We start from the raw sequence: 21527 nt of genomic DNA on the forward strand, positions 1-21527 counted from the left end.
ACACAATTAACTGAAACTAGAAATCAATACTAGAAGGAAAATTGGAAATACGTGTAAATTAAACAGCATACTCCTAAGCAATGAAATGGTCAGAGAAGAAGTTGCAATGGAAATCAGAAAATAGCTGAGATTAAGGAAAACAAAACTGGAACATATAATAACATGTAGAATATAGTGAAAACATAGTCCAGAGAGAAATTCATAGCTGTAAACATATGTATTAAAAAGGAAGAAAATTCTCAAATGACTTAACTCTATGCCTTAAGGAGTCAGAAAATGAAACTCAAACTAAACCCTCTAAAACTTAAAGTGATGACAAACAAAGTAGAGGATAGAAAAACAATAGAATAAATGAAACCAAAAGTTGACTCTTTCAAAAGGAGACTAGGAAGTAGTAAAGAGGTCTGGTAGAGATGAACCAATGTGGGTTGCAGTATACATGTGCATGGAAGCAATGCTAGGAATCTCTCTGTATAGCTATCTTTATCTCAAACTACCAAAAGCACTATGTCTTTCATATTATCGCTTATGTTTTCTCTTGTGTTTTCTTATTTTTCTATTATTTTTTCTCAAAATCAGAGAACAAGAGGACAGAACAAGTTTTACCCAGGGCGGGGGTGGTGGGGTGGCAAACAATGTATATACATGTGAGTAAATGTAAAAAAATGATCAAATAAAATTGACAAAGTTTTAGCTAGTCTAACTAAAGACAAGATAAACGAAATTTAAATTTCTAAGAACAGAGATGTACACAGAGACATTACTATCTTACAAAAATAAAAATAGCTATTAAAATACTGTGTACAATTGTATGCCAACAAATTGATAACCTAGATGAAATGGACAAATTTCTAAAAAACATGAAAGCCACCCAAACTGACTCAAGAAGAAAGACAAAAATACAATTAGTTCTATAGCAAGTAAAGAGATTGGATGAATAATCCCAACCTCCCAACAAAGAAAAGCCTAGGACAGAAGTCTTCACTAGTAAATTCTACCAAGTATCTAAAGAAAAACTAACACCACTCATCTTGAATTTTTCCAAAAAATACAAGAGGTGAGAACACTTTCTAACTTACTCTGCAAGATCAGCATTATGCTGATATCAAAGCCAGACAGAGACATGACAAGAAAACTACAGACCAAGATCCTTCAACCAAACTAGCAAATGCAAGCTACAAGATTTTTTTTTTTCAGTACTGGGGCTTGATCTCAGGGCCTACATCTTGAGCCACTCCACCAGCCCTAGTTTTGCGAAGGATTTTTCGAGATAGGGTCTCACAGAACTATTTCCCGGCTAATTCAAACCACTATCCTCCTGATCTCTGCCTCCTGAGTAGCTAGGATCATAGGCATGAGCCACCGGCACACAGAGCATATTAAAAGAGATTATATACCATAACCAATTGGAATTTATCCAGGAATGGAGACTGGTCCAACATACAAAATAATATAATACACTACAGGGAGGAAATATTTTATCATTTAAACTGATGCAAAAAAAAAACTCACATCTGATAAACGCCAACAATTTTTCATTATAAAACACTCAAAAAAAAAAAAACTAGGAAAAAAGGAAACTGCTGACCATGACAAAAGGCATCTATGAAAAAACCCATAGATAACATAGCATACTCAAAGATGAAAGACTGAAAGTTTTCCCCCAAATCTGGAACAAAACAGGGGTTCCAGTTTCATCACTTCTATTCTAACATTGTACTAAAAGTTCTTGGAAGATAAATTCAGGAAGAAGAAGAAATTAAAAGCATCCAAATTAGAAAGAATGACAGAAAGCAACCTAGAGGTTGCTAGGCATTAGGGTAAAAGGGAATCCTGAGTAACCACACTCCTGGGGTGACTAAAATGATATGGAAGTACACAGTGGTATAGTTGAACAACATTGTGATGTGCTACTGTTGCGGGAAACGGCGAGAGAAACAAAGTCACCAAGACCACTTTGCAGGAAGTAGGAATTTTTATTACGCCAGCAGACTCAGGGGAGATAATTTCTCAAAACCCTGAGCCCCGATCATAGTCAGAAAATGAGTTATATACCCCTCAGGTGGTTTATGTAACCAAGGGGTTTTTGCAGTAGATGGTTCACAGGTAGTCAGAAAGACAAGCCAGTTACAGAGAAACAAGCTGGTACAGAGTTTCCCCTCTACCCCCCTACAGACTGTGGTCACAGTTACAGGAAACCTTGCAGGGCCTAGCTGGAGGTCTGTGACATTTTGAGCTTGCAAAAAGCTGCTTGTAGCCCCCAGAGTAGGTAATTCAAGGCAAATTCTAGACACAATAAATCCCAGAAAAAATAGCCACGTTGGCTCCAACACTATAAGCCACTGAAATGTACACTCTGAAGTTGTCAAAATGTAGCTTTTGTTTTGTGTACTTTATTACAACAAAAAAGGAAAGCAGAAAACATGCATGGGAAAAAAGCACAAGGAAAAAGGAAAGAAAGGGAAACAAAAGTTTGCCTAAGAACATTTACAAGAAAACATTTCATAAGAACAAATAAAACTATCATTAAAATTGGAATGATAATTTAATGGAGCCAACATCTCTACAAACAAGATTAAGTGGGCTCAAGTAACAGAGGACAAGATAACAGAAAGTACTGAACTGTACATTGCAGAATTCAGAAAAAAAAAAAAGTATCACCTATGAAAACAGTTTCCTGTAGGAGGAGGAAACAGGAATGAGAAGTTAAAGGTGCTCCTTTTATTATGATTTAACTCTGTAAATTATGTAAATGTATAATTTGATTTAAAAGTAAATGAGACAATAAAATTGCAAAATAGTAACAACAAAATTAGCAGCTCAGACTATTTTTATATCGTCTTCATTTTTCACTAATACAAGACAGTTTCTTGAGTCTTTTTAAAAAGTATGGAAAGGATTATTGCACTAATCTAACAGGAATGATTGATTGTTTCAAATGGTTCAGGCCTATCCTGTAACATATTGGGCTAAGTACACAGCTCATAGTAAACCAAACACCCAGGACCATGTGGAGGTCTTGGATGTCCTATAAATACTTAAGGTAATTTAAAATACCCTTTTGATTATGATATTATTCTCTCTACCTGTTTCAAAACAATTCTTCTATACATCCAGACATTATTATAATCAGCAGACATTATTAAGCCCCTATAAATGGCTAAGTGCTTAATCAAGACTAGCTATTAATTGTTAATATTCTGACTTTAGTTTAACAACATGGCACTGGTCTTCCTGCTTCATTTTTGCTACTTTTGTTCATTTCTAGATCTTGATCCCAGCCATGATCTGATAACTTGATAAGAAGTAATAACAAGTATCAATAATTAATAACTTTAGGACTTCTTTGTTTTCCTTGTTTGATAATTTTATTTTGTGCTTTTTGACCTTGACTTTGAATCTTATCTGTTAAGCCAGCATAAGCTGGTTGATAATGATACCAACTCATATAAAAACAAGAAATGTTGAACATCTAGTATGTCTCTCTAGCTGTTGTCTCTTCCCATATGGCAGATTTACTTGTGTTAAATCCACTTGAGAAAATACTGCCATGAATTTCCTTTGATTAATCTTATACAGAACACCATAACATGGTTTTACGATAGGAAGAGCCCAATTTGATAAATTACACTCATTCCAAAGTACCTGCTAGCTGTATCATTTGTATTAAGAGGTTTCACTCAGTTTTATTACTTACAGTGAAGATGTCTTCATGGCCATCCTGAAAACGACCCCCATCTGTTCCATAAAGATATATGGGCACTGAACTTCTGTGTTGTCCATATAATACAATGTAAATCTGTGAGCTGGTCCCTGCATTTGCCAAGTCACTGGTGGTTATGGAAACTTTCCAGTTACCACCTATAGAAGAAGTGCAAATAAGATAAAAACATATGGCAACTTATAGAAATGAAAATTCAGAACAGCAGGTCATCATAAAGCTAGAGGAGTTCAGGACAGATAAAACTTAGTCTTCTCCCAGCTCCTCTAGAAAAGTGTATTAACTGAGGATTTCATTTGTGGTTTTTAAAATCCTCAATAAAATGACCATGTCCTACAAAATATTTTCCAGATCTTTAAGAATGGGGGGGAGGTAAAGAAGAACAATGAAGGGGGTGAATTTAACTATGATATACTGTAATATTTTGTGACTGTCATAATGTACCCCCAATACAACAATAAATAATATAATATAATAAATAAGGCTAGACCTGGGCATGGTAACACATGCCTATAATCTCAGCACTTGAGAGGCAGAGGACAGGAGATATCACAAGTTTCAGGTCAGCCTGGGCCACAGAGCAAGACTATCTCACAAAATAGTGTAGTAATAGTAGTAGTGGTGGTGGTTGTGGTAGCAGTAATGCTAGAGAGAGATCATTATCCTATTATAGTTGATCATGCTTGGACTCTGAGACGGTCACCACAGAACTTGGAAGCTCCCAGTATTTTGTCAAAATATCTCCAATATTCTTAGCTGTAACATGTAATATGTACGTTTGGAATAATACCTTTAAATTTTTTTAGTTTAGATCCTTATTTTCTAAAACAAAACATTATGTAATAAGTTCTATAAGTTAGAAAGAATTTGAAAAATTATCAGGTACAATTTCATTTATTATTTTAAATGTCTCCAATTAACAGATAAATTGAGTTCCACAAACACCAAGTAAATTTTGTATCACCCAGCAACAAATGAAAACAGTGCTAAAAAAATATATGGCACTGCTAGAAAATGAATGGTTCATTGTGAATATAACACATTAATAGTAGTATAACTTCCTAGGATTTTAATTTTCTAAATTGTATTCAGGGTAAACATTAGAATATTGATCTATCAGAAAAATGAAGTAATAAGAAATTAGGAAACACCATCAAGATTATATAACAGGGGCTGGCGGAGAGGCTCAAGTGACAGAGCACCTGCCTAGCAAGTGTGCAAGCCCTGAGTTCAAACCCCAGTACCACCACCAAAAAAACAAAAACAAAAAAACAGAAGAATAAAGATTATATAAAAGAAGTAAGAATAAAGGCAATAAAATCTAGAACTGGGGATTTAAATGACATTCTACTCATTAGCCTGTAATTTTCTAATTTGAACCAAAGTGTATTTTTCATTTTGGTCATTCAAATAAGTAATCAAATTCTAGATTTAAATTTCACTTATATGGTATAACAAATATATGTTAAATTAATGTATATTTGTAAAAACCTGCTCTAAAACAGAAAATTGAATTTCATTTGTTCAATGCATGATATAAATCCATGTTAGTCTATCAAATCATCTTGATAGACAATCCTTTAGTAAGTAAAAAGATAATTTAAAAAGATAGTATATGATTATAAACTATCATTAATAACAGCAGAAGCAGTTAAATTGCAATTAAAAACTTAAAGGTGAAATAATTCTAGCTGTTTTCTGTGGAACACCAGGTATGGTAGTGCTTGTTGACATCAAATGAAACAAAGCGCTGCAGCTTCTGTTCTCTTAAAAATGTACTAAAAGAGTGCAGGAGAAAATCAATACTTGCTAAACATGCAAGTACCAAATCAATAGGGAAAGAAATTGCATTTTCCAACAACTAAGGTGGAAAAGAATGAAAAGTGTAGGAATAAAAATAAAAATAAATATGGTGTCTGTTTACTGACAGACATTATTTAGAGACATAAACTTTTTTATGTCTCTAAATCATTATGTCTCTAAATCATTAAATCTATTAAAACCTTAGTTTTGTAAGGGAGCACTACAAAACCTGGAGAAGAATCTGAATCTAAAAGGTTCAAGTTTTAGTTTCTAACTTCCACTTCAATCAATCAAAAGACATCAAGTCACTGAGTAATTACTAGGGGTATAATGTCTAGGGAGGAGTGGATAAAAAAAAACCCAAGATGATATCATTGTGAAGAACAAAATTATGTTGTTTGCAGGAAAATGAATTTTTTTAACATTTTTTTAAATGATTTTTTTTAAAAAAAGGGCAGGAAAGAATGGCAATTATTTTGGGGGAGGATGGAGGGTGGCAAAAGAGTGAAGGGAAGGATGAATATGACGGAAGAATGTAGTATGTAAGTATAAAAATATCATAATGAAACACAATTTTTGGACAATTAATAAAAAAAAGATGATGGCTTTTTCCTCCTTTGGCTCATAGTCTATCTGAGATAATAGGTCAGCATACCAAAAAAGAAAAAAATAACCCAGAACATTCTCAATGTAAGATTTTGGTTAGGTGAGTCCAAATCACAGAAAAACTAACAAAATGAATAGGAAAACTAAGAAGAAAAAGAATAACAACAAAGAAGCCAAAAGCAAAAATTTAAAAGCCCACATCAGTGTAAATTAATAAAGTATAAACCCTACCCATAATCCTTATAAATAGCTTAATGAAAAACTAAATTATCCCATACACAAAATAAATATAAAATCAAAATAATCTTATATTTTAAACAAATAATAAATTTATAGTTTAAATGTTTTTCCACAAAGAACTTCAGGACCAGATGGCTTCACTGGTGAGTTTTCTTTCAAACTTTAAAAAATATGTATCAATTCTACAGACACACTTTGAAACACTTCCCAACTCCATGTATAAGATGAGCAATTACTCTGATATCAAAACCAGAAAAAGACATTATTAGAAAACTACAGAGCAATAGCCCTCAAGAACACAAATGAAAATACTCTCAACAAAATGTTAGGACATCAAGACAACTGTAATCTTCAAGTTTATCCCAGGAATGCAAAGTTTTTTAACATTCAAAAATCCTTCAGTATAATTTATCTCATTAACAGAATAAAGGAGAACATGAAATTATACTCAGCATCATTACTCATTTCAGAAATATGACTTAAAACCAGTGAGATACAATACTGCATGTGACAGAATAACTAAAATTTAAAACAGTGACAATATCAACCTTGGTAAGGAGGTAGAGCAACTGGATCTCTCAGAAATAGAGAAAATAAAAAATGGTTCAATATTTTGGCAACAGTTTGGAAGTTTCTTGTAACATTAAAAAAGCTTACCGTATAGTCTTGCAATTCTATTCTAATAATTTACCTAAAGAAATAAAAATGTTCCTACAAAAAAAAACTTGTAAACTTTCATAGCAGGTTTGTGTACAATACCCAGAATCTACAATAAACCAAAGATCCATCAACAGATGTTTTGGATTGAAATGTGTCTTCAAAAAAAAAAAAAGATAAAGTCAGAGATGACAGCAAGATGGCAATGGAGTAACACTGCCTGCCATTATTCCTTATGGATAACCCCATTAAACAGCAATTCTTTCACATAACTCCCTACAGAATTGCTAAGATAGTAAGTGCTTGCAGTGAAGTTGTTTTGATCCCATTAACAATTGCAACTGCAGGCAAACAGAAAAACAGGACCATAGGATGTCTGGTGGGAGAACTACAAGCAGGCACAGAAGCCTCAGAGAATTCCATGCTCTCACTCTTAATTTGCAGAGAATCCAGCAAGAAAAACAGCTGGAAGCAGATACACTTACATAGAACCCCTATCACGACAAAAGATAAAACCCTTCAATTGAGTGGGATAAGGCTACTAGCTACAGCAAAGAAACTATGATGGCATACATGGAATAGTTCAGCAGCTTCCAACACAGGAAAGGACTACTGCTGGAACATACAGCAGACTGTGAGTTCTTGGGGACATGGAAGAAGAAACTACCAGCTTAGTGAGAAGTGTGACATAGGTGGGCTGAAAGTTCAGAAGCTTTCACTGGAGATGGTATTCAGATCTCCAAATCTTCCACTTCTATGCTGGAAACAAACCCAGACTCCATTCCAGAGTTAAGTCTCAAACTAGACTGCCATCTGCTGGTGTGAAACCCTCAGACTCTGAAGGAAAAAAATAGCTACATAGATAGATAACTGCTCAGGAAAGCAAATGAAATTTTTATATTTTTAAAAAATAAGTTTTGTTTTGTTTTGTCACTGTTAGGTTTTGTTTTGATCTTTTATTTGTTTGTATTAATTTTTGGATATCTCATAACTTATTCTCTCATTTCCTTTTTCTTTTTTTTTTATTTTATTATTCATATGTGAATACAAGGCTTGGGTCATTTCTCCCCCCGCCCCCACCCCCTCCCTTACCACCCACTCTGCCACCTCCCTCTCCCCTCCACCCCAGCAATACCCAGCAGAAACTATTTTGCCCTTATTTCTAATTTTGTTGTAGAGAGAGTATAAGCAATAATAGGAAGGAACAAGGGTTTTGCTGGTTGAGATAAGGATAGCTATACAGGGCATTGACTCACATTGATTTCCTGTGCGTGGGTGTTACCTTCTAGGTTAATTCTTTTTGATCTAACCTTTTCTCTAGTACCTGGTCCCCTTTTCCTATTGGCCTCAGTTGCTTTAAGGTATCTGCTTTAGTTTCTCTGCATTAACGGCAACAAATGCTAGCTAGTTTTTTAGGTGTCTTACCTATCCTCACCCCTCCCTTGTGTGCTCTCGCTTTTATCATGTGCTCAAAGTCCAATCACATTGTTGTGTTTGCCCTTGATCTAATGTCCACATATGAGGGAGAACATATGATTTTTGGTCTTTTGAGCCAGGCTAACCTCACTCAGAATGATGTTCTCCAATTCCATCCATTTACCAGCAAATGATAACATTTTGTTCTTCTTCGTGGCTGCATAAAATTCTATTGTGTATAGATACCACATTTTCTTAATCCATTCGTCAGTGCTGGGGCATCTTGGCTGTTTCCATAACTTGGCTATTGTGAATAGTGCCGCAATAAACATGGGTGTGCAGGTGCCTCTGGAGTAACCTGTGTCACAGTCTTTTGAGTATATCCCCAAGAGTGGTATTGCTGGATCAAATGGTAGATCAATGCCTAGCTTTTTAAGTAGCCTCCAAATTTTTTTCCAGAGTGGTTGTACTAGTTTACATTCCCACCAACAGTGTAAGAGGGTTCCTTTTTCCCCGCATCCTCGCCAACACCTGTTGTTGGTGGTGTTGCTGATGATGGCTATTCTAACAGGGGTGAGGTGGAATCTTAGCGTGGTTTTAATTTGCATTTCCTTTATTGCTAGAGATGGTGAGCATTTTTTCATATGTTTTTTGGCCATTTGAATTTCTTCTTTTGAGAAAGTTCTGTTTAGTTCACTTGCCCATTTCTTTATTGGTTCATTGGTTTTGGGAGAATTTAGTTTTTTAAGTTCTCTGTATATTCTGGTTATTAGTCCTTTGTCTGATGTATAGCTGGCAAATATTTTCTCACACTCTGTGGGTGTTCTCTTCAGTTTAGAGACCATTTTTTTTGATGAACAGAAGCTTTTTAGTTTTATGAGGTCCCATTTATCTATGCTATCTCTTAGTTACTGTGCTGCTGGGGTTTCCTTGAGAAAGTTCTTACCTATACCTACTAACTCCAGAGTATTTCCTACTCTTTCTGGCATCAACTTTAGAGTTTGTGGTCTGATATTAAGATCCTTGATCCATTTTGAGTTAATCTTGGTATAGGGTGATATACATGGATCTAGTTTCAGTTTTTTGCAGACTGCTAACCAGTTTTCCCAGCAGTTTTTGTTGAAGAGGCTGCTATTTCTCCATCTTATATTTTTAGCTCCTTTGTCAAAGACAAGTTGGTTATAGTTTTATAGTTCATATCTGGGTCCTCTATTCTGTTCCACTGGTCTTCATGTCTGTTTTTGTGCCAGTACCATGCTGTTTTTATTGTTATTGCTTTGTAATATAGTTTGAAGTCAGGTATTGTGATACCTCCAGCATTGTTCTTTTGACTGAGTATTGCCTTGGCTATTTGTGGCCTCTTGTGTTTCCATGTAAATTTCACGGTAGATTTTTCGATCTCTTTAATGAATGTCATCGGAATTTTGATGGGAATTGCATTAAACATGTAGATTACTTTAAGGAGTATCGACATTTTTACTATGTTGATTCTACCAATCCATGAGCATGGGAGATCTCTTCACTTTCCATAGTCTTCCTCAATCTCTTTCTTCAGAACTGTATAGTTTTCCTTGTAGAGGTCTTTCACATCTTTTGTTAGGTTTACACCTAGGTATTTGATTTTTTTGAGGCTATTGTAAATGGAATTATTTTCATGTATTCTTTTTCAGTTTGCTCATTATTAGTGTATAGAAATGCTAATGATTTTTCTATGTTAATTTTATATCCTGCTACCTTGCTATAGCTATTGATGATGTCTAGAAGCTTCTGTATTCTCTCATTTTCTTTTCAGTTCTGCTTTACCTTCCTTAATTTTCTCTAGTCATTGTGTATAAACCACAACACCCACCTTTCAGTATTCAATCTTAAACCATATTCTCTCCATTCATTTCCCTGTTTGTACTTTTCTTCCATCTCCAACTAGAACTGCTCTCTCACTCATATTATGTCTCTATTTCTATCTCACAATCCCTAATTCTCTTTATTAACTATACTTTTAACACATTAATTACATTGCCAGATCAGCTTTTTTTCAAAGTTTTGTTGCTTATTTAATTATATCCACCTCTTTTCCTACTCTCTTCCACAATGCAACATTAAATACATCTTTCATATTTAACTCACCCCACTTCCTCACTAACCTGTTAGTAAGCTAAGCTACCATCCCTTCCTACATTATAAAACCATATACCTTGTATTATTCATTGGTGTTAACCCATCTGTCTCCTTCCCATTAACATCTTTATTAAGTCTTCCTAGATCATGAAGATTCTTCCTTGCTCCTATATTCTTCCACATATACTGAAGCAGCAGCAATGATTAGACTTCATTAGGGTTGACCTTAATTTCTAGGTTGTGATAGCTTTTGAAGGTAAGCTCCTCTTCCTGAGTGGAGTAGGGAGCTGTATATAGCATCTTGAGTACTGAAGTCAGTACTACTGGGCTACATACCATCAGTCTAGTGATAAGAAAATATACCACAGCCAACCACTACACAGTTTTAAATAATCTATGAGAAATTCCTAACTTTAAGGACACAGAGGATTGAAATCCCTAGCCAAAAACTTGGTTCCAAATATGGATAGCCCAGCATAAAAAAATAATATTCAATCAAAAAAACAAGCTAATATGTCTCCTCCTAAAGCCAACAGCTCACAATGAAGGATTTATGTTATAGAGAAAAGGAAGAAATCTCAAATAACAAATTTTTTATATGACCAGAAGGAACAATGAAATTGAAGAGATTTATAAGCAACTGAATAAATTCAGAGTATACAAATAAATAACTAACTGAACTCAAAGAGAATTCAAATATATGAATGAAATAGAGAAGACAATATAGGATGTGAAAGAAGAATTCAATAAAGATAGAAAAATCTTGGGAAAAAAACAAATTGAAATCTTGAAAATGAAAAGTGCAATATCCCAAATAAAAACCTCAATTGAAAGTCTTGCTAACAAATAGGTACAGGCAAGGACTTCCTCAACAGACCCCAGCAGCCCAGCAATTAAGAGAAAGGATGGACAAATGAGACTATATTGAATTTAAAAGCATCTGCACAACAAAAGAAATAGTCTCTAAACTGAAGAGACCACCCCCAGAGTGGGAGAAAATATTTGCTAGCTATACATCAGACAAAGGACTGATACCCAGAATATACAGGGAGCTCAAAAAACTAAACTCCCCAAAATCAATGAACCAATAAAGAAATGTGCAACTGAACTGAACAGAACATTTTCCAAAGGAAGAAATCCAAATGGCCAAAAAATGCATGAAAAAATGCTCACCATTCCTGGCTATAAAGGAAAGGAAAATCAAAACCACACTAAGATTCCACTTCACTCCTGTTAGAATAGCTAGCATCAAAAATACCACCAACAACAAATATTGTTGCATGGGAAAAAGGAACCCTCATACACTGCTGGTGGGAATGTAAGCTAGTGCAACCACTTTGGAAAACAATGTGGAGGCTTCTTAAAAAACTAAACATAGAGAGAGGAATTCCAAGATGGCGGCTAAAGGTAGGAAGCAGAAAGCGACCCTCCTGTACTGAAATCTTGGAGAGACACTGGAGACACACTTTGCAGGCATAATCACCGAGAAAAGGCATAACTTTGAACCCTCCACATCCCCAGCCGGTGCAGAGAATCTCCACTTCACGTTAAACAAAGAAACGAAGAGGGCCCCCGGGCCGCCAGTGGCCAGCGCCCATACGGCTTGGGAAGACGCGGACCAGGTGAGCTTCACGGTACCGCAGTACCACCACAGACAAGCCTGGGCCAGAGCAGCATAGCCCCCTGGACAGACTGACCTCCACCCGGGAAAAAAAAAAAGAGAAACTGAGTAATAAGCAATAAGAACAGTTAAGACACGCTGGAAAGAGGGTGGGGCGCCCTGAGCGCTGAAGATTGGGGGAAGGGAATCCTTCCCAGGACTGTAAATAAACAAGCCAGGCGGGCCGGAGAGCTTCTGGCGGGAGCCGGGCGCACGCCCAGCAGCCATGAGCAGGGAAGCTTGTGAGAGGAGGGAAGACCCACTTCCAACGTGAACTGTAAACAAACATGGTGGCCGGCAGGAGCAGCAGCACTGCCCAGTAAGCAGGAGCAGGAAAGCTTGTGAAAGTGGCAGTGGGAGGAAAACTCACAGGAGAGGGGGGAAGACCCACCTCCCACATGAACTGTAAATAAACACACAGGCCTGACAAAGCGGGGGCAGTGTCACGTTTCCCAGTGCTTGGAAAGGGGAAAGCCTGTAGCAGAGGCTCCCGCACAGGAGAACTCTGAGCAAACAAAGCCGGTGGGACCAGGTGAGTGCTAGCTCACCCCAGAGATCTGCATAAATAACGCCGCCAGCTACAGGCTGAGAGCAGCAGGCAGGCAAGCCACAGTTGCAGATACCACTCTCAGAACTGTCTCCAGACGCTTTTTTTTCTTTTTCTCCCTACCTTTGATGAGAGAACAACCGAATTACACCTGCAAGCCAAAAAACTTACTGAAACTGTATTACATTTGAACTTGGGAAACTTGGTGGGGCTTTTTTTTCTTTTTCTTTTTGTGTGTGTGTGTGAGTGTGTAGTTTTGTTCTACTTTATGCATCCCCTTGAATGAGACAACTACAGAACAACATCTGAGGCACCAACTCCAGGACTGGAGATTGAGACGGACACCCAAATTATTAACACTGAAACTGCATTGCATATAAACTTGGAAGTTTTTTGGTTTTTTTTTTTTTAATTTTCTATTTTCCATTTTATTTTAATTCATTTTTATATATAGATATTACTTTCATTTACTTATTTTTTATTTTTTTTATCTTTGATTTTCAATCCTCTCTGTCTCTCTAATGTCTGTTCAGCTTACTGTCGATTAGTACACTAACACTCCCTGTTTATACCTTTGAAACTCTCTTGTCTGATACCTTGTTCTGCTTTCTCCCTCTTGTCTGTATATTTGTTTTCCCCTTTTCTTTAACTTCTTGCTTTCCATCTCAGCTCACTCTTCCATTCTAAATATTACCATTGTTATTATTACAAGCTAGAAAATACTTAATTGCACACAGTACAGGGACAGTAACAACACCAAGGACAATGACGGGAAGACAGAAAAAACAGGGAAACCACTTTCCCCACAGCAAAAAATTAGTACAGGAACCAGAGGGGAATGAAGAGAACAGAAACTCAGATCCAGACTCCAACAAAATGAAGATAAACTATGCCAAAGGACCCAATGAAGCCCACATGGATAATTTAAAAGAAGACATACTACAAGTACTCAATGAGAATTTTATAGAGATGATACTGGATAGGGTCAACCAAAATGTACAGGAGACACTCAAGAAATTCCAAGACAATAAAAATAGAGAATTTGAAAAAGCAAAAGAAGAAATAAAGGAAACCATGGAAGCACTGTATAAACACCAAAGTGAAAGAGAGAACACGATGAATAAATGGATAAATGAACTCAGGACAAAAATAGACAACATTAAAGAGGAAAACTGCCAGGATATGGAAAACCTCAGAAAAAAGAATGAAACAGAACTGCAAAACAAAACGGAAGGCCAATCCAGCAGAATAGAACAAACAGAAGACAGAATCTCAGAACTTGAAGATGAAATGGTAATTAAAGGAAAAACCGAAGAACTATTAATTAAACAACTCAAGACCTGTGAAAAGAAAATGCAAGAACTCACTGACTCCATCAAAAGACCAAACTTGAGAATCATGGGCATCGAAGAAGGAGAAGAGGTGCAAGCGAAGGGAATGCGTAATATATTCAACAAAATAATGACGGAAAATTTCCCAAATCTAGAGAAAGATATTCCCATGCAGATGCAAGAGGCCTCGAGGACACCAAACAGACCAGATCAAAATAGAACTACTCCACGACATAGAGTAGTTCAACAACTACATGATTAAAACATCAAGTTCAGAAACTACATCATTAAAACAACAAGTTCAGAAACTAAGGAAAGAATATTGAAGGCTGTAAGAGAGAAAAAACAAGTAACATACAAAGGTAAACCCATCAAAATCACAGCAGACTTCTCAACAGAAACATTAAAAGCAAGAAGAGCGTGGGGTGAGATCTTCTGGACACTGAATGAAAATAACTTCAACCCCAGGATACTCTACCCAGCAAAGCTATCATTCAAAATAGATGGAGCAATAAAAGTCTTCCATGATAAGCAGAAACTAAAACAATATGTGCCCACAAAGCCACCATTACAAAAGATTCTGCAAGGGATCCTGCACACAGAAAGTGACACCCAACTTAACCATGAAAAGGCAGGCAGCACCAAACCACAGGATAAGAAAAAGCAAGACAGTAGAGAGGAACATCAAGTTAGGCACACACAATCAAACCTTCAAACAACTAAGACAACTAAATGGCAGGAATCACCACATACCTATCAGTACTAACGCTTAATGATGATGGACTTAATTCACCCATCAAAAGACACCATTTGACAAAATGGATTAAAAAAGAAGATCCAACAATTTGTTGATTACAGGAGACTCATCTCACCGACAGAAATAAGCATATGCTCAGGATGAAAGGCTGGAAGAAGATTTACCAAGCCAATGGCCCCCGAAAACAAGCAGGAGTAGCAATACTTATCTCTGACAAAGTAGACTTCAAACCTACATTGATCAAACGAGATAAAGAAGGACATTCCATACTAATAAAAGGGGAAATAGACCAAAAGGAAATAATAATCATTAATCTGTACGCACCCAATGTCAACGCGCCCAATTTCATCAAACATACCCTGAAAGACCTAAAAGCATATATTAATGCCAACACAGTGGTTGTGGGAGACTTTAACACTCCATTATCATCAACAGATAGGTTATCCAAACAAAAAATCAATAAAGAAATCCAAGATCTAAAATATGCAATAGATCAAGTGGACCTAGTAGATGTCTACAGAACATTTAATCCAACCTCTACACAATATACATTCTTCTCAGCAGCCCATGGAACCTTCTCCAAAATAGATCATATCCTAGGGCACAAAGCAAGCCTCAGCAATTAAAGAAAACAGAAATAATACCGTGCATACTATCTGACCACAATGCAGTAAAAGTAGAACTCAACAACAAAAGTAAAGACAAAAAACATGCAAACAGCTGGAAACTAAATAACTCATTACTTAATGAAGAATGGATCATCGATGCAATAAAAGAGGAAATTAAAAAGTTCCTGGAAGTCAATGAAAATGAAAACACAACCTACCGGAACCTATGGGACACAGCTAAGGCAGTCTTGAGAGGAAAGTTTATAGCCATGAGTGCATATATTAAAAAGATTGAAAGATCCCAAGTCAATGACCTAATGATACATCTCAAACTCCTAGAAAAAAAAGAACAAGCAAATCCCAAAACAAATAGAAGGAGAGAAATAATAAAAATAAGAGCTGAAATCAACGAAATAGAAACCAAAAAAACCATACAAAGAATTAATGAAACAAAAAGTTGGTTCTTTGAAAAAATAAACAAGATCGATAGACCCCTGGCAAACCTGACTAAAATGAGGAGAGAAAAAACCCAAATTAGTAGAATTAGGAATACAAAAGGGGAGATAACAACAAACACCATGGAAGTCCAGGAAATCATCAGAGACTACTTTGAGAACCTATATTCAAATAAATTTGAAAATCTAAAAGAAATGGACAGATTTCTAGATACATATGATCACCCAAAACTGAAACAAGAGGAAATTAATCACCTGAATAGACCTATAACACAAAATGAAATTGAAGCAGCAATCAAGAGTCTCCCCAAAAAGAAAAGTCCAGGACCTGATGGATTCTCTGCTGAATTCTATCAGACCTTTAAAGAAGAACTGATACCAACCCTCCTTAAACTGTTCCATGAAATAGAAAGGGAAGGAAAACTGCCAAACACATTTTATGAAGCCAGTATTACATTTATCCCAAAACCAGGCAAAGACACCTCCAAAAAGGAGAACTATAGGCCAATCTCCTTAATGAACATTGATGCAAAAATCCTCAACAAAATAATGGCAAACCGAATTCAGCAACACATCAAAAAGATTATTCACCACGACCAAGTAGGCTTCATCCCAGGGATGCAGGGGTGGTTCAACATACGAAAATCAAAAAACGTAATAAACCACATTAACAGACGCAAAGACAAAAACCACTTGATCATCTCAATAGATGCAGAAAAAGCCTTTGATAAGATCCAACATCATTTCATGATAAAAGCTCTAGGAAAACTAGGAATAGAAGGAAAGTTCCTCAACATTATAAAAGCTATATATGACAAACCTACAGCCAGCATTGTACTTAACGGAGAAATATTAAAACCATTCCCTCTAAAATCAGGAACCAGACAGGGATGCCCACTATCTCCACTCCTATTCAACATAGTACGGGAATTCCTACCCAGAGCTATTAGGCAAGAAGAAAGAATAAAAGGAATACAAATAGGTAAAGAAACTGTCAAAATATCCCTATTTGCAGACGACATGATCCTATACCTTAAAGACCCAAAAAACTCTACTCAGAAGCTTCTAGACATCATCAATAGCTATAGCAAGGTAGCAGGATATAAAATCAACATAGAAAAATCATTAGCATTTCTATACACTAACAATGAGCAAACGGAAAAAGAATGTATGAAAACAATTCCAGTTGCAATAGCCTCAAACAAAATCAAATATCTAGGTGTAAACATAACAAAAGATGTGAAAGACCTCTACAAGGAAAACTATACACTTCTGAAGAAAGAGATTGAGGAAGACTATAGAAAGTGGAGAGATCTCCCATGCTCATGGATTGGTAGAATCAACATAGTAAAAATGTCGATACTCCCCAAAGTAATCTACATGTTTAATGCAAATCCCATCAAAATTCCAATGACATTCATTAAAGAGAATGAAAAATCTACCGTGAAATTTGTATGGAAACACAAAGGCCACGAATAGCCAAGGCAATACTCACTCAAAAGAACAATGCTGGAGGTATCACAATACCTGACTTCAAACTATATTACAAAGCAATAACAATAAAAACAGCATGGTACTGGCACAAAAACAGACATGAAAACCAGTGGAACAGAATAGAGGATCCAGATATGAAGCCACACAACTATAAGCAACTTATCTTTGACAAAGGAGCTAAAAATATAAGATGGAGAAATAGCAGCCTCTTCAACAAAAACTGCTGGGAAAACTGGTTAGCAGTCTGCAAAAAACTGAAACTAGATCCATGTATATCACCCTATACCAAGATTAACTCAAAATGGATCAAGGATCTTAATATCAGACCACAAACTCTTAAGTTGATACAAGAAAGAGTAGGAAATACTCTGGAGTTAGTAGGTATAGGTAAGAACTTTCTCAATGAAACCCCAGCAGCACAACAACTAAGAGATGGCATAGATAAATGGGACCTCATAAAACTAAAAAGCTTCTGTTCATCAAAAGAAATGGTCTCTAAACTGAAGAGAACACCCACAGAGTGTGAGAAAATATTTGCCAGCTATACATCAGACAAAGGACTGATAACCAGAATATACAGAGAACTTAAAAAACTAAATTCTCCCAAAACTAATGAACCAATAAAGAAATGGGCAAGTGAACTAAACAGAACTTTCTCAAAAGAAGAAATACAAATGGCCAAAAAACACATGAAAAAATGCTCACCATCTCTAGCAATAAAGGAAATGCAAATTAAAACCACACTAAGATTCCACCTCACCCCTGTTAGAATAGCCATCATCAGCAACACCACCAACAACAGGTGTTGGCGAGGATGCGGGGAAAAAGGAACCCTCTTACACTGTTGGTGGGAATGTAGACTAGTACAACCACTCTGGAAAAAAATTTGGAGGCTACTTAAAAAGCTAGACATCGATTACCATTTGATCCAGCAATACCACTCTTGGGGATATACCCAAAAGACTGTTACTCCAGAGGCACCTGCACACCCATGTTTATTGCGGCACTATTCACAATAGCCAAGTTATGGAAACAGCCAAGATGCCCCAGCACTGACGAATGGATTAAGAAAATGTGGTATCTATACACAATGGAATTTTATGCAGCCATGAAGAAGAACGAAATGTTATCATTCGCTGGTAAATGGATGGAATTGGAGAACATCATTCTGAGTGAGGTTAGCCTGGCTCAAAAGACCAAAAATCATATGTTCTCCCTCATATGTGGACATTAGATCAAGGGCAAACACAACAAGGGGATTGGACTATGAGCACATGATAAAAGCGAGAGCACACAAGGGAGGGGTGAGGATAGGTAAGACACCTAAAAAACTAGCTAGCATTTGTTGCCCTTAACGCAGAGAAACTAAAGCAGATACCTTAAAGCAACTGAGGCCAATAGGAAAAGGGGAACAGGTACTAGAGAAAAGGTTAGATCAAAAAGAATTAACCTAGAAGGTAACACCCACGCACAGGAAATCAATGTGAGTCAATACCCTGTATAGCTATCCTTATCTCAACCAGCAAAAACCCTTGTTCCTTCCTATTATTGCTTATACTCTCTCTACAACAAAATTAGAAATAAGGGCAAAATAGTTTCTGCTGGGTATTGAGGGGGGAGGAGAGAGAGGGGGCAGAGTGGGTGGTAAGGGAGGGGGTGGGGGCAGGGGGGAGAAATGAACCAAGCCTTGTATGCACATATGAATGATAAAAGAAAAATGAAAAAAAAAAGAAAAACTTAAAAAAAAAAAAGAAAAAAAAAAACTAAACATAGATCTGCCATATGATCCAGCAATCCCACTCCTAGGGATATACCCAAAGGAATACAATTCAGGTTACTCCAGAGGCACCTGTACACCCATGTTTATTGCAGCGCTATTCACAATAGCCAAGTTATGGAAACAGCCAAGATGCCCACCACTGACGAATGAATAAGAAAATGTGGTATTTATACACAACGGAATTTTACTCAGCCATGAAGAAGAATGAAATCTTGTCATTCACAAGTAAATGGATGGAATTGGAGAACATCATCTTAAGCGAAGTTAGCCAAGCTCAGAAGGCCAACCATTGTATGTTCTCCCTCATATGTGAACTTTAGACATAAAACAAATGCAGTAATATTTTTGGACATGGGTCACATGCTAAGAGGAGAACACACACAGGAGGAATAGGGAAAGGTAGGAAACCCAAAACTTGAAAGTGTTTTATGTGCCCACTGTAGAGGAGCTAATATAGTAATCTTAAACTGACAGAGGTCACTATGGGAAGGTGACCGGGAAGTAGAGAAGAGATCTAGTAGAGATGAACCAATTCGGGTTGTAATACACATGTGCATGGAAGCAATGCTAGGAATTTCTCTGTATTCCTTATCTCAAACTAACAAAAACACTATGTCTTTCTTATTATTGCTTATGTCTTCTCTTCAACAAAACTGGAGAAGAGGGCAAACCTGGTTCTACCTGGAAGCAAGAGGGGTTAAGGGAAGGGAGGGGGCAGGGAGGAGAGATGGCCCAAACAATGTACACACATACGAATAAATGAACAAACCAAAAAAGAAAAAAACATAGAAAGTCTTGCTAACAGAGTACAATAGGTTGAAAACAAAGTATAAAGGAATGAAGATAAAGTAGTGGAATTAGCTCAGTCTAAGCCAGTTAAAAAAAAAATAAGAGAAAGAAGAAAATGTGAATGGAATATGCAAGACCTCTAGGACACCATCAAAAGACTAAACCTACAAATTATAGGTACAAAAGAAGGATAAGAGATACAAATTAAAGATATAGGTAATTTATTCAAAGACATAATAGTAGAAAACTTCCCCAGTGTTGAGGAAGGGAATGACATCAAGGCACAGGAGGCTTTAAAAACACCAAACAAGCAGGATCAGAAAAGAAACACACCTAGATATATTATAATCAAAACACTAAACATACACTACAAAGAAAAAAATTGAAAGCTGCAAAAAAGAAGTATAAGTCACATATAATGGCAAACCCATCAGATAAACACCAAATTTCTTAACACAAACTAAATACAGGATGGCATGGAATAATATATTTCAATCTCTAAAAGAAAACAACTGAGATCTATCTAGCAAAATTAACTTTTGTAATTGAAGGAAAAATAAAAATCTTCCACAATAAGCAAAAACTAAAGGAATTCATGACCACCAAACTAGTACTTCAAGAAAATACTTAAAGGAATCCTACACAGAGGAAAAAAAAGAGAGAGAGAGAGACAGCCAGGAAATGCAAGAAAGAATAAACCCCACTAGCCAAGCAGATTAGCAATCAAGGAATAGGAAAGAATAGGAATAGGAAAGAAGTAAACATTGGTAAAACAACAAAATGACCAGAAATACTACATACCTTTTAATATTGTCAGTGAATGACAATGGCCTAATTCCTCAATCAAAAGACATAGAATGGTGAATTGAATTGAAAATCAAGACCTGAGCATATATTGCTTACAAGAAACACACCTCACTGGCAAAGACAAACATTAGCTTAATGTGAACTGTAGAGAAAGATCTTCCAAGCAAATGGACCTCAAAAGCAGGAAAGAGTAGCTACATTCATATCTGATAAGGCAGACTTCTGACCAAAATTAGAAGAAACAATGAAGGTCACTCCATACTAATAAAAGGATGAAAAATTATTTTCATCAAGAGAAAATAATTCTTTTTTTTTTATTAAATACTTTGTGTTTAATATATTTTAAATTATAAAGAAATCAGAAGGAACTCCTAAAAAATTTAACACAAAAATATTACAAGTTAGAACAATTAAGCATTGAGATGACATTTAAGAAGCATGCAGAAAACTTAGCATAGGGTTAACATTTCATTGTTGACAGAATGCTTCAGTACAGCAGAGAAAAGCACCATAAAACCACTGTCCATAGTGGCTTTTCTGCCACTGCATTTTTCAAATAAATATATTAGAAGAAACAGTAAATTTTAATTGGCTACATATTATAATAGGTAAGAAATATAATCCATGGTAAGTATAAGAACTATGAAATTAAAAATAATCCCCTCAATGACTGCTTAACTTCAAACTCATATGAATTCTAATCCTTAGTAGTTCCAACACTTTTTGAAAAGTATAAAATGC

The 21527-nt window shown here is 36.1% G+C and overlaps 1 protein-coding gene across 2 annotated transcripts in view; it reads right to left on the bottom strand.

Moving 5' to 3' along the window:
- Positions 1 to 21527, bottom strand: part of Rp1 (RP1 axonemal microtubule associated) — a 354819-nt gene that overhangs the window by 303734 nt on the left and 29558 nt on the right. For both annotated transcript variants that reach the window (XM_074066939.1, XM_074066940.1), the window contains exon 3: positions 3698 to 3861. In XM_074066939.1, the coding sequence (XP_073923040.1) occupies positions 3698 to 3861 (164 nt within the window). The remainder of the gene's footprint in view (positions 1 to 3697; positions 3862 to 21527) is intronic.

Source organism: Castor canadensis, chromosome 3, assembly GCF_047511655.1.
Source record: "Castor canadensis chromosome 3, mCasCan1.hap1v2, whole genome shotgun sequence".
Lineage (NCBI taxonomy): Eukaryota > Metazoa > Chordata > Mammalia > Rodentia > Castoridae > Castor > Castor canadensis.